The sequence below is a fragment of the Megalops cyprinoides genome, chromosome 15, assembly GCF_013368585.1.
Source record: "Megalops cyprinoides isolate fMegCyp1 chromosome 15, fMegCyp1.pri, whole genome shotgun sequence".
In the NCBI taxonomy this organism is placed as follows: Eukaryota; Metazoa; Chordata; class Actinopteri; order Elopiformes; family Megalopidae; genus Megalops; species Megalops cyprinoides.
The window spans coordinates 17,048,026-17,060,829 of record NC_050597.1 but is presented as its reverse complement, the minus strand read 5'-3'; the positions used below and the strand labels follow the sequence as shown (position 1 = coordinate 17,060,829).

At 35.9% G+C, this 12,804-nt stretch overlaps 1 protein-coding gene across 1 annotated transcript in view; it reads left to right on the top strand.

The window, feature by feature from the left end:
- Positions 1–12,804, top strand: part of LOC118789703 (CUB and sushi domain-containing protein 1-like) — a 482,818-nt gene that overhangs the window by 182,586 nt on the left and 287,428 nt on the right. The window contains exon 3 of the mRNA XM_036546243.1: positions 8,604–8,716. Within this exon, the coding sequence (XP_036402136.1) occupies positions 8,604–8,716 (113 nt within the window). The remainder of the gene's footprint in view (positions 1–8,603; positions 8,717–12,804) is intronic.

The following is a 12,804-nucleotide window of genomic DNA, read 5'->3' as shown; positions in this document are numbered from 1 at the left end:
TGCAAATGCAACACTTAAAGCATCTTAATTTGAAACAAACAAGATCAACAGTCACCTGGTTCCTCAGCTTTACTGTACCACCCAGTAGTAGGTTTTACTGAAGGGCTAGTCTATCAAAGAGGAAACTTGCAGAGGTCACAATATATCAACATTGACCACATTTTCCATGAAAAGTCAAATAAATAAGCAGCTCACACTGAAGAATAAGAATTCTTCAAATAGCAATGAAATTGCATATTTTGTATCTTGCAAGGCCAGTCATTTTAAGACGGATTTTTTAAAATGTTGGATATATCTTCATATAACAAAAAAAGATCAACATGGAGACTGGAAGGAACACCAGATAAACTGGAACTGGAGTTGTAGCAGAATTGTTCAGAACTAGAAAATAAGCCAAATGGATCGCAGTGAACAAAATGTTTGCAGGGAAATTACAGTCTTTGACGGATTTGACCATAACAACAGGGGGCATATTCATAAAACGTCTTAGCACTCAAGAGCAGCATTTACTTACACAATTGTAAGTGTAAGAAGTGTCAGGATCTGGCTCAAAGGCATTTATAAAGAAATGCAACACTTGGGGGTACTCCAACAAGATAGTTGTTGCTGATGACAACGGGCTGTGTCAGGTTCATAATGTTTGGAAAAGGAAAAGTGTCTTGAAGATTTATGATGATATGAATTAATTCAGAAGATATTATCTAAATTAGGGAGATTTTGATTCATTATAGATTTATTCAGATACTCCAATGCAGCACCAGCACTCCCATTATGATGACTGCATTGCATTATTTGGCTAAAGGAAAGATGCAGCACTGCTGTGAGAATTTGAAACCGTCACAGTGCATCATCTTTAGCTTTATTTCCCACAATACATATGCTCTTTCTACATTACAAACTAGATTATTGCCTTAATGGTAGGTCCTGTATTTAAAAATGCATGTGGAGGATATGTACATGAAGAAAGATAGGTACCACAGTACTTACACAGTTTCAGTCAAAAGCAGTTATTTTTGAGGTAAGACCTCCACGTAAAATTAGCATTTTTAATTGTATTTGAATAATTTCAGTAAATTGAATTTACATATGCTACATGCCCAGGGGTGGTTTAGTTAACTTCAATTAACAGTGCTTAATTAGAGTGTAATGGATGTAACCACCGTAATGGAGTTCAAAACCCTTTCCATATGAGAGCTTATTGTAGATATTATTAAAGTGATAAACTGTCATTGTGTCATTATTGACTGGTTGAGGAGATTCTTTTTGTAATGTTGTCTTTTCATGCAGCTGCTTCCCTCTTGTTTTAATATGCGTCATGATTTTTGTGTGATTTTTACACATTTTCAAATGATTGATTATTAAAGTAAGACTGGAAAGTGATCAGTCTTAAAGTTAAATATATGGCTGACAGGGAATAGTTGCTTTGATTTTTGATTAAATTTCAGTAATTCTTGTAATCTTTTTCCAGTCTGGTTTGGGTTTACAAAAGGATAGGAAAAAATAACTATAATTGAAGGACACAATGGGGTTTTTTGTTCTATGTATGTAGGAGGTGTCTTTACAAGTATACGAATGTACTATGTGTATGTGGAACTAATGTGCTAGTCGTGTCAAAGATGTGTGTATGCATGTGCATTTGTGTCTGTGGAATATTTGGCATTATCTCACCAGCAATGTATAGGGATTTGAGGAATAGTGACCAAATTTCAGTATTTATTTATTTATTTCTGAGATATTGTATTTTTTTCCAAGATATGTGTTCTGTTAGTAGATATAACCGTTGTGAGATGGAGAGTTGGTCTCTGCTTTTCCAGTTTAGAAGGATTATTACCTTGGTGATGGTCAGGGTGATGAGTGTGGGGGTGCTGTCCTTTCTTTAAAGGATCAGTTGTGGAAAGATTTAGACAGAACCACAGAGATGGGAATGGAGGGTTGCTGCACCCCAAAAGAAGGAATATTTCAGTGGTAGCTTCCTGCAAGAGTTGTGAGATGGTGGTCAAAGCCAGATAGCATGGAGGTATGTATCTGAGTAGAGGGTGCAGTGTGTGCATGTGTCTGAGTCAATGAGTCCCATTTTGTGAATCTTGTGCTATGTGATATGTGCTCTGTGGTTGATATTATACAAAATTAGTTGCGTGTTAGTAGAGTAGTGTTAGTCATTTTCAAAGTGGTTCTTGTGTACCATTTTTTTTTATTGGAAGGGAGATGGCTGAGTCAGATGTGGATAAAAGTTTGTAGCATTTTGAAGTTTTTTTTTTTATTATGATTTACTATTTTATGAATGTTTTCCATGAGTGGGGGTGGTTGAAGGGTGTTATTAATTAGATTTTTTTCTTTGACAGTATTTTTAGTTGAAGATATTATAAGTGATGTGTTTGCTTTGTTTTGTTGTTTTTTTTTCTCAGTGCTATACTACATAGTTGAGGAGTGTGTTATTCTTAAAGATGTTACAGCTCTGTGATACTTTTTTCATTATATGTGCATATACTAGGTAGTGAAATACTAGGTATAATAGTGAAATTTGTGATTCTATTGATTTTCCACTAAACTGTAAGAGTTGTAGTGATCAGCTTTTTGAAGCAGTTATGGTGATTTACAGCCTTACTGATGAATCATAAGCCAATGACTGACATTTCATCACATTCTGCTTGTTACCCATGGGTCATGGTGGTTTGTTGAATCAATTTGGTTTGGCACTGCAGTTGGTCTGCTACTGGTATGAATTTAATAGTGGATGGAGTTTGGGCATCTTGGTCTCCATGATAAGTATCTTTTTGTAGAGTTGTAAGCTTTATTCTAGGTTTGTTTCTCCAGTAGAATTTTATTGCTAAGGTGTCCAATATGTTGAACCAGTCAGGGTTGGGCTGAGATTATTGAGAACAGGGCATGGGAGATTTGAGAAGTATTGACATTTTGATTTTTGCAATGTGTTCAGTGATGGAAAGAGTAAATTCATCCAATGGTTTTATGTGATTTTTCATTGCTTCCAAGGGGGTTTGAAATTGACAAAACAACTCTGACAGGTTGGTGGAGGTATTCACACCAAGGCATCTGATGGCACATATGGTGAGGATGACAGGGAGATTTTGAAATGCAACATTCCAGCCATCCCCACAGTGGTAAATTGTGGATTCCATCTAGTTTATAGAGTAGTCAGATATATTGAAATTGGAGCCAATAATCTTAAACAGTCTTGAACCTTCCTGATCTAAACATTGCCGCTGCTTTTAAATAAGTCCTCTAACAACTCTTTACACATTAGCTGCATTATATTTATTCTGGTGACTGAGTTAAACATTTTATGATTTAGAAGCTGAAATGGGTGATACTGCTTTAAGTAGTAGGCTTTTCCATGTAGCATCTGGCACCCTAGTGCTAGTCATACCATACCAAGAAGCTACATATCACTCTAACAGGCAGAATTTTCAAACAACTGAATCAGGCTTAACTTGTGGATTGCCATATACATGTAAATCGTGGTTATATTAAAACAAAGGGCAAAGTCATTCCTCAAGCAACAAACGAGGCGAATCTCCCAGGCATTGCCCTAGAGTGTGGATCAGCCTTCAATCAGTATGAAATAACCTCCATGACATGAAGACTCAAATGAACAGTAAAATAAACCAATAAAGGGCAGAGGGAACTTTTGTTGACACAGCAATAGACTGGCATTAGTCTTACCTTTGGGAGTTGTGGAACCAGGCCACATGCTGTCCAAAGTCTGAAGCACTTCACATTAAAGTAAAGCCCTCAGTGGCAGCATTGTTCTATGACTCCTCTGTTTGACGTTCTCTAATAACTGGCTTAAACTCATCACTGGAGTCCACTGGAACCATACAATTTAAGTGATTATATTATATAAGCACAACAAGGAGTTATGTTTCAATGATATGCTAATGTTTATCAATAATAGGATATCACTTGTTAACTGTTGATTGTGGGCTTTGTTAATTAATTTAACTATAAAGACTGTACAAATTAAAGAATGAGATATATCCATTGACATATCTCTGGAATAATGTCAATGCTCTTAATTTTTTTTTTATTTTATTTTTTGACATTCTCACAAATATTAACTACATGACTCAATTACAATGTAAAGATAAAATATAATAATACAGGCTTCATTATGCAGATTATATTTGGCAAGCTTAACAGTGAGAAAAAATTGTGTGCATTATATTTACTTTTTGCAGTAAGTAGCCAAATATTATGAAATACTTATAAACACTTGGCAGATTTCAGCAAGAATTGTGGAAAACTGGACAAAATGGAGAAATTACAGGAGATAAATTTGTGCCGAAATCATAGTTTGTGTGTTAGCCTTAAGCATTACCTGTTTTGCTGTTTAGGGGTTCGACAGGCTTTATACTCATTGAGGAATTGCCTGTTTTTCATTACATGAACCTATACATTCCCACAGACACAAATGGCAATAGTGTCCATACTTAGCACTGTGCTATCTATGTAAATTTGGCTCACTCTGTGTGTCCACTCCTGAACCTGAAGCACTGAAGTTTCTGTACTACAGAACTAGCTTCAAAATAGAATCATGATGCTGATACAAAATAATGCTTAATTATGCGCAATAAAATTGTCTGTACCAAATACATATACAGATATGCCAGCTCTGCTTCATCTCTTTTAGTGAAATTACAATATCAATTAGGCAGCAACCATAAACTTTGTTATTAGATTGTTAGCTAATTTATCCCATTTTGTGTTTCTATCAGAGCAAAGAAGTTAACCACATGTTTACAGAAAAAAACAAAAAGGAAACAAACAAAAAACGGGGGAAGTTAATAATTAATCCCTGACATGTGTCCAATTTACCCAGTTTGCCCTATTCTTTTATCATTGTTCGGTATTGATGTGGTTAATTATAGTGCATTTCCTGATCTGCTTCCCTCGGTGGTGCTGCATTTATTCAAGGACTTTCAGAATGATGAAAAAAATACAATCTAATTAAGAGTCTGCCACCACAACATGGTGAGCCAGTTTTGGTAATTGTAATGAGATTTTCCTTTTTTGATCTGTCATTTGCTAAACCACTAAACGGGAATTTCCATTTGTGATTAAGAGCTGCATTTATTCATGGGTGGGTTTAACATATGAGTTCTAGTGCTGTTTAGTGGGAGCCTTAGATGAGTGATTCACCAAGAGGTTGTGAGGACTGTCAGACAGTGAGGAATAGGTCTCTTTTTTTCTGTTTACCTGTAGTCATTGCCATGTTTCTGTTTTTTTTCTGTTTGATTGAATGATCTATTCATTGAATAGTTACTTACAGCTTTCTCCCAAAGTGCATCAACTGTTATCATGAGACCTAAATTGCATTTGACAGCCTCACCCCTTTAGGCTGCAGTACTTGCCACCTTTATCTTAATTGCTAATCAGGCACAGGTGCTGAAAGTTACAGGAATTAAAGTCCAGGTAAGAAAAACAGTACAGAAAAAAGTACCCATTTCTGTAGCAGTGGTTGACAGTCTGTATGACATATCTGCAATGTTATCTGGCTGTTGACTGGGGGAAAAAACTACCTTACCATCCATTCATGCCTCTCGTTGGAACCACAGCAGAGATTCAATTTCTTCCATCGGAGCAGGGTGGTCGCTGTGGAAATGTACACTTTAATACACTGATTTAAGCCCCCAAAAGTGTGAAAATGAGAAAAGGGACAGAGACACAAGGGTGTGTGTGTGTGTGTGTGAGTGTGTGTGTGTGTGTACATGAATACTATGACTTAAGGAATGACCAAAGAGGCAGGTTAATAGACGTGAAGGAGTGAGTACAGGTGAAGAACTGATTCTTAGATCAGTTTGTTTTTCGTAGGCTTTTAAACAAGATGTTCTCATTTTGGATTGAAAAGATAACAAATTTTAGTGGTACTAGATAGGGGTATGAATGCAAAAAGGTGCATGAATACGAAAAGGGATTTTCCATTCTAACAAAGGCCCAACTAATCCCTCACTCAATGCAGAATAAAGGAATGACAGTGATGCAAAAACAGGCAGTAAGTGTAAAACAGAGGGAGATCGGAGGTGTGAAAGTTTTAAACAATCAAGCTACTTCTATTATACCAGGAGCTAGCTCTAACTGCCATGTGTAATTGAAGGTTATTCCTACTTTAATGTTTCTCGTGGTCCTGATACTTTGAACATGAGTACACAATACCGCAGTTGCTGATAAACCTGAAAGGCTATTGAATGAGTGCCAGCAAAAAAGCTCATTGCTGGTTTAATGTAGACTGGAATCCAATCAAGATCCTTTATTCAGTCTTTAGTACCAATAATTGTATTTTTACTTGCCTGGAGGCAGTTCTACCATGGCCTACACTATCAATTAGAATGGGGTCTTCCTGGGGGACATGGCCAAGTTGCAGGGTTGACAGCTCATTTTCAAAATCCCAAACCAACAAGGCATCTTTTGTCATCCAGGGAAGCCAAAACCAAGACATTACCTGGCAATAATAAAAACAAACATTCCTTCACTTTGGAAAAGGCAAAAAAAATGACAACTGGCTTCTGATACAAGCCAGTAACTGAGTAAACAAAAATATGATTATTTCTACTCAGGAGCGTGTCCATCTTGGTATTGTAACTCTAAATGAATGTTTTTGTTAATTTGACACTATTTTTGGACAAAAGCCAAAAGAGTCAGCTGGATTGTCAGTCCCACTAGTGTGAAACCAGTGCGAATTCAGTCAGTTTGGCTGAAGAAAGATAAAACTGGCAACACTGGCAAGTCAGTCTTTTTGTGCATTAATTGGTCCCAAAACTCAGCAAACAATCAGTGAAATGGTAATGCAAATTATATTCAGATCTGAAATTCAAGTGTAAAAGGGTACCACCCCCCTTTTTTAAACAAAGAGAATCTTATTTCTACCAAGTGGAGATATGTATGTCTTAGATGAATTCACCACTACTGATATAAAGACTAGAATGCATTCTCGTCTTAAAGCGAGTCATGTTATCCACCAAGGCAACAGAGGGGACAAATGACTGAGCCAGCACATGCTTTTTTAGTAACACAGAGTGAATGATTCATACCCGCTGAACTTTGAAATGTGACAAACATGAACAAGCAAGTACAACAAATGTATGAATAAGAGAACATCATAAGACAGAGAGCACATGCAAAATAAATGATTGTGAACACTCATGTCAGGCATTTTACAATAAAGGCAAGACACTAAGGGGAATCTTAGCAACAGACTGAAAAGCAGAGTCATGTTTGTGGGTGTGAATTCCTTTGAGAGATGCTGTATGAAGGGTTTTTGTGTGGCTACACTAACCATTGGTGTTTACTTTTCTTAACCCAGTGTCAAATTGAAATAACACAAATGTCCTACAAAAAAGAAAGCAAATATGAATAATAAGATGACTCTCTCCACATTTTTTACTGAAAGAAGTTAGTGAAACACACAAAAGTCAGATATAAAGCCAAGAACAACCAATTTTGTGAAGCGCTTTCATGCTGTGTCCTAATAAGATGTCAAGTGACACAACGACTTAAGCTTTAGCTATAATGAGAAAAGAGTAAGTTTTAACCTTGCATACTAGACAATTCTACCTTTATGTGCTGTGTAGAAAGTGACTAGCAAGGCAAATTCAAGGAACAGTTTCAGGAAAAAAAGTGTTTCAAAACCTACCATTCAGGTTGTTGTATGAATCTTGGGTCATATTAAAAAGGGTTGCAGTGTAAATGTTACAGTGAAAATGGGCTTAAGCTTTGACATTCATTCTTACCTAGAAGTAGCGTAGTGTAATAAGATTGATCATGAAATGGCAAAAATGTGGGAGAACAGATGACTTCTAAGGACTAAATAATTGAGAAGAGAATTGATAGAATTGGTAATAAAGAACTGCAATAAGCTCACATTTGTCTGTCAGAAGGTATCAAGGTCTGCAGTGACAATGAATATGAATAAACCAATTAGATCACACAGGTATTCAGTTTGTGACACTTAATTATTTTCAGTCACACAACCAAGGCAAGTAAATAATGCCATTCACTAATTAACAGTGAATTTGGCAGACATTTGCTTCATAGCCAAATTTATTTTGAATATTCAGTTTTTGCAGAGACGGTATCTATGTAATCAATTTTACATAAATTTTACACAAATACAATTTTACACAAATATAATCTGTTGGATTTTTTTTTCATGGGTTTTTCCACTGATGCCACAGATACTTATCATTAGAATGGTGGTACACACATTAAATAAAATAAAACTCCACATTCCTGTTAATCACATTCCTGTTGTCTAGTGTTCAAGCTAGCTAACTGGCAAGAAGTCACATTTCACAGCCACTCTCGAAAGCTAGTTAGTTGCTACAACTCCCTACAGGTAGCTGCCATGAATTGTATAACTTCTGTATCATTTCTGACTTTTCTTTTTTTATTCTGGAAAATATTCTATTTTCTGCAATCTATTTTCAGCACTTAGTGAAATGTGCTGTTACGAATACAATTTGATTGCTCAACCATGCTCTCAACCACAGCCCCTGTAGCTGCACATTGTCTATTACGATGTTTGTCCATCTCTGCTCCAGATCATTTTCCTAATATCTCTTTTAATGTATATTTATTTTTTTCCCCAGATTATCTGGCTTCATGTTGCCATCACCTATCGTGAGCACAGGTTCAATTCTGGCATTATGGTTCACCACTGATTTTGCAGTAAGTGCCCAAGGATTTAAAGCAATCTATGAAGGTAAGACTGAAGGGTTTTGTCTTATTTGAAGTTTTGCAAGCTTACTTTTTTCTGTTTTAATTTTTAATAAAAGCAAATGCATTCATGAATTTTATTGTGTACTTTAAACATTGTTGAATCCCCACTTTTGCTACACATCAAGTGAAACATCATGCCTTTGTAATTATAATTATAATTCAGTTTTTTTAGCCGTTATTTGTAGTTTAGTCATTACTGCATGAGAAGTATATAGGTCAGCTACAGCACATTTTTTTCATTTACAGAGTGGCAACAAAGGATTTATATAGTTAGTAAAAAAAAAATGTCTATGATAATTATGACAAACTTGACAGACGTAGGCCTTTTTCTCTCTGACTTGGAAGGCTGGAACAATTGAATCAGCACAATGATACATGCAGGCTACTGTGCACAGCAAATGTTGAAAAAGCCTGTTTGCATTGTATGGTGCCGTTTATTGGCTTGAGATGATAGAAACGTTATTAAATGCGACAATATTTTGATTAAGGATCACTTTACGCACTACTAGTTAAGTTGCGTCTTAAGTGATCGTGGTGCAACCGAAATTGCTCCGCCATTCTGGTTTTTGCAGAATGGAGACTGAGAGAGACATGTTGTATCTCAGACAATGACAGACCTATGTAGCTCTTTCTTATAAAATGTGCTTTTACATAACATGCGCATAGTATAACTGCAAGTAAAGAACACCATGTACTGCAGCAATCAGCAAGCAATGGTTTGTGTCAGTGCTACAGTATGCAACCTTATTATGAACAAAAATAGCATTTTAAGGGATGGTAACAGTGCATAAAATCCATGTAAATGCCATGTCAACAGTATGTTTGACAGGACCTGTTTTTATTCTTTGGCATTTAAAACAAACAAAACAAAACAAAAAACTCTTGTTTGTACAGAGCTTCTATCAACCTCCCTAGTGGATTACTCTAGATTTCTTCCCACGGGAACAACAGTTAGCTGCATTCAGTCTTAATATATTTGAGTGTAAAGTTCCAATGTGAAGGTAATGTAAACAGATACATACAGAATGTATCTGCACTCAATACATAGCCATGTTTAATATCACTATATTTCCTGAGATGCTGAAGTGTTTTTGGAATGATGATGTTGCAGATGATGTTGACAATTAAACATTTTGATATTCAGTCTGTGTTTAAGGCTGACAATCTTACCATTTGGGGGTAATTAATCTGTCTGTGGGCAACAGAATATTACTGCACTGATGTATTTTAAAGTAAAATGCATTGAAACATGTAATCCATGAAATAGTTTCTACGCTTTCTTGCATGGTCCTCCTTCCTGGTCTACCCTCATCACGCTGGTCAAAACTTAACAGGTAACTTTTCACAATCATATCGCCAAGGCATGTTAGTGGAAATCATAGAGGTTTGTCCTTAGGATTGCAGTAGAGAGGTAGCATTTTATTTTGGTAAATGTCTGTTTACTTCTAGTCAATTACACACAATTGCTGTTGAAGGAAAGGCACAATTACAAACACTGTGCAGACAGGCTCATCAGATCATACAAATATGCCTACAATATTGACATTTCATTTACTTTAATTGATGTGAAAAAGAAAAGCATCCACCCAACAATTTAAAATGGACATGATTATAATAACAAAAGTTTTTTTTTTTTTTTTTTTTTTTTGACAACTCTTAAAATAGTTATTTCCTCAGGAAAAATATCTAATTTCATTTTGCATTGATTTCCCTGAACATAACAAATATTTTAAAATGCAATTGTAAGTCATGCAGTTATTTCTAAAAAATATTTTTTTTATGGCCAAGTGTGTTTTGGAGATAGCAAAAGGTTTTTTGCCAGCGCAACAATTCTAGCATAGAAGGTAGCCAAAATGATGAGTGGGCGGGAGATCATTGTTGGAGGTGTGAGGGTGTCATGATGGTATGCTAGCCAATCAAGACCTTGCCCCATTACTTTTAAGAGTGTATTAGCCCCAGCACAATAGGATATGGCATTCCATCAAAAATGGATGACAGAGGTAGTAACAATATAATAGGAAGAGGATGACAGCACCATATAAAAGCTAAGTCTGTATCAACCGACAGACCATTGTCACTGTGTATTGGGCAGATTGCAGTGGGGTAGACGAAAGAGTGATGAGCGCATCCAGATAGCATACATATGAATGTGTGTTTCATACAGTCAGTCAGATTTAAATTGACAATTTTATAAGGCATGCAAAACAGGTACCTTGATCTCTGTATTTTTCTTATGTTTCATAATGTGTGGGGACTGTGTGCTTTTACTTTAGATTGCTTAATAGCAACAACCAGTAGTTTTGAAATTATTACGAAAATGAACCTTAAATTAAATGTGGATGTTCATTAGCAGATAGCATTTCCATGTCTGTTGTAGTATCATCATTATTGATCACATATCCCTTGTCATATTGTCAGGTTAAACAATGCATTGGTTTTTCCATCAGGTCTCAGGTGGAGTAAACCCGAACTCAAAAATGCCTACTGTGTTGTGCCAAAATACCATTATGCTCCAAATATTTGCAACCACACCCTGCATTTGTTGACCACGACCCATCACCATCCCACACTAAGCAAAAACCTAGCAACAACAGGAAGAAAAATGCAAAGCTGGCATTGTTGTCAGTTGCAGTTGGCAAAATGTCACCAAATTGCCAAACACAACCAATTACCAACTTTGCCAGCTGCATTTGCCAACTGTGTCCTTTATTTGCTCTATAAAAATGAGATCAATATGTTCACTCCACCTCTGGGGAGCATGGAGAGAAAGTCTGACATTTCAGAGATAAGACAAGAGAGATTGGAGACACGTGCTGTTAACAGAGCAGGAAGCAAGCACAATGGTTTCGTAGCAAATGACAACAGCACCATGTTTAGCTGAAGAAATAACATAAGAAGGAGCAAAAGAGAACATTAACAAAGCAGTTCTTGTTTAGAGCTGTTGATAGGGATGGATTTTTTTAAGCTTTGCCATTATTGATATCAGTAAGGATTTATATTCTGATGGTATGCACAGGTGATGATTTGATCTATTCTGTATTTTTCTTCTGTGCGAAATTGAGTTTGTTTATTAAAGAGGTTAAACAATGAAATTACAAACATACACCCTGGGAGAAAACCAAGGATGTACTGCTAATATTAATGATCCTCATGAAATGCCATTAAACAGCCAAGACCATGTAATGGCTTTACCTGGGTGAGTCCCTCAAGTTTCAGACATATATGCAGGTAATGCCATTAAAAGGGTTCATTTTGTGAATTTTTCATGTCATATCCTGTTATCTTGTCCAGGTTGATCCACACTGTACCTCTTCAGTATTATGAATTTCAGTTTATTTCTAAATAATTCAGCTAACCACCATTCAATAAATTAAATAATCATTACACACATGGACAAAACATTTATTACCAATATGCAATATGATTGCTTGGGTCCCAGATCACAGCAGTACATCATTTTCATGAGATGAGTTCATTTCTTTCACAGTCAGAGGACATGTTTCTATTGTGGAAGTTGTGAAACTCAGTTTTAGCACATTTCATTGTTACAGTGCTGTTTGATCATCAATGGGATGTGTCACTTGCATCAGGTGTGAATATTATAACAATAAGATGTATAATGGCCACCGTAGCATGATAGTATGTATGGTAGTATGATGTAAAATTCATGAATCAACCATTTATCCTGATGAAGTTATGAAAAATATTTATTTAGCTGGTAAATGTGTAGTAAACATAAACACTGATTAAAGAAGATAGTTGACTTTGAATCGTGGAACAGATTTTACTCTTTACATTGTATCATGATGATTCTTTTTTTTTTCCTTCATTCAATCAGTTCAATCAATTGTAATTCCCAAATGACAACTAAAAAGACTGGTTATCACACCATTTTGGCATCAGCACAAGGAAAATGTACTATCTGACCTTTTCAAAGGCTTTGATTTTATGTCTCTGTGTTAAGTGGGTTTGGCATATGTTTTTCACTTTGGCCACTGTTAATCCTCCCTGGATGTGTAAGTACAGAGAATTAAGAACTGTCACTGAAAGGTGAAACATTTTTTTACCTCC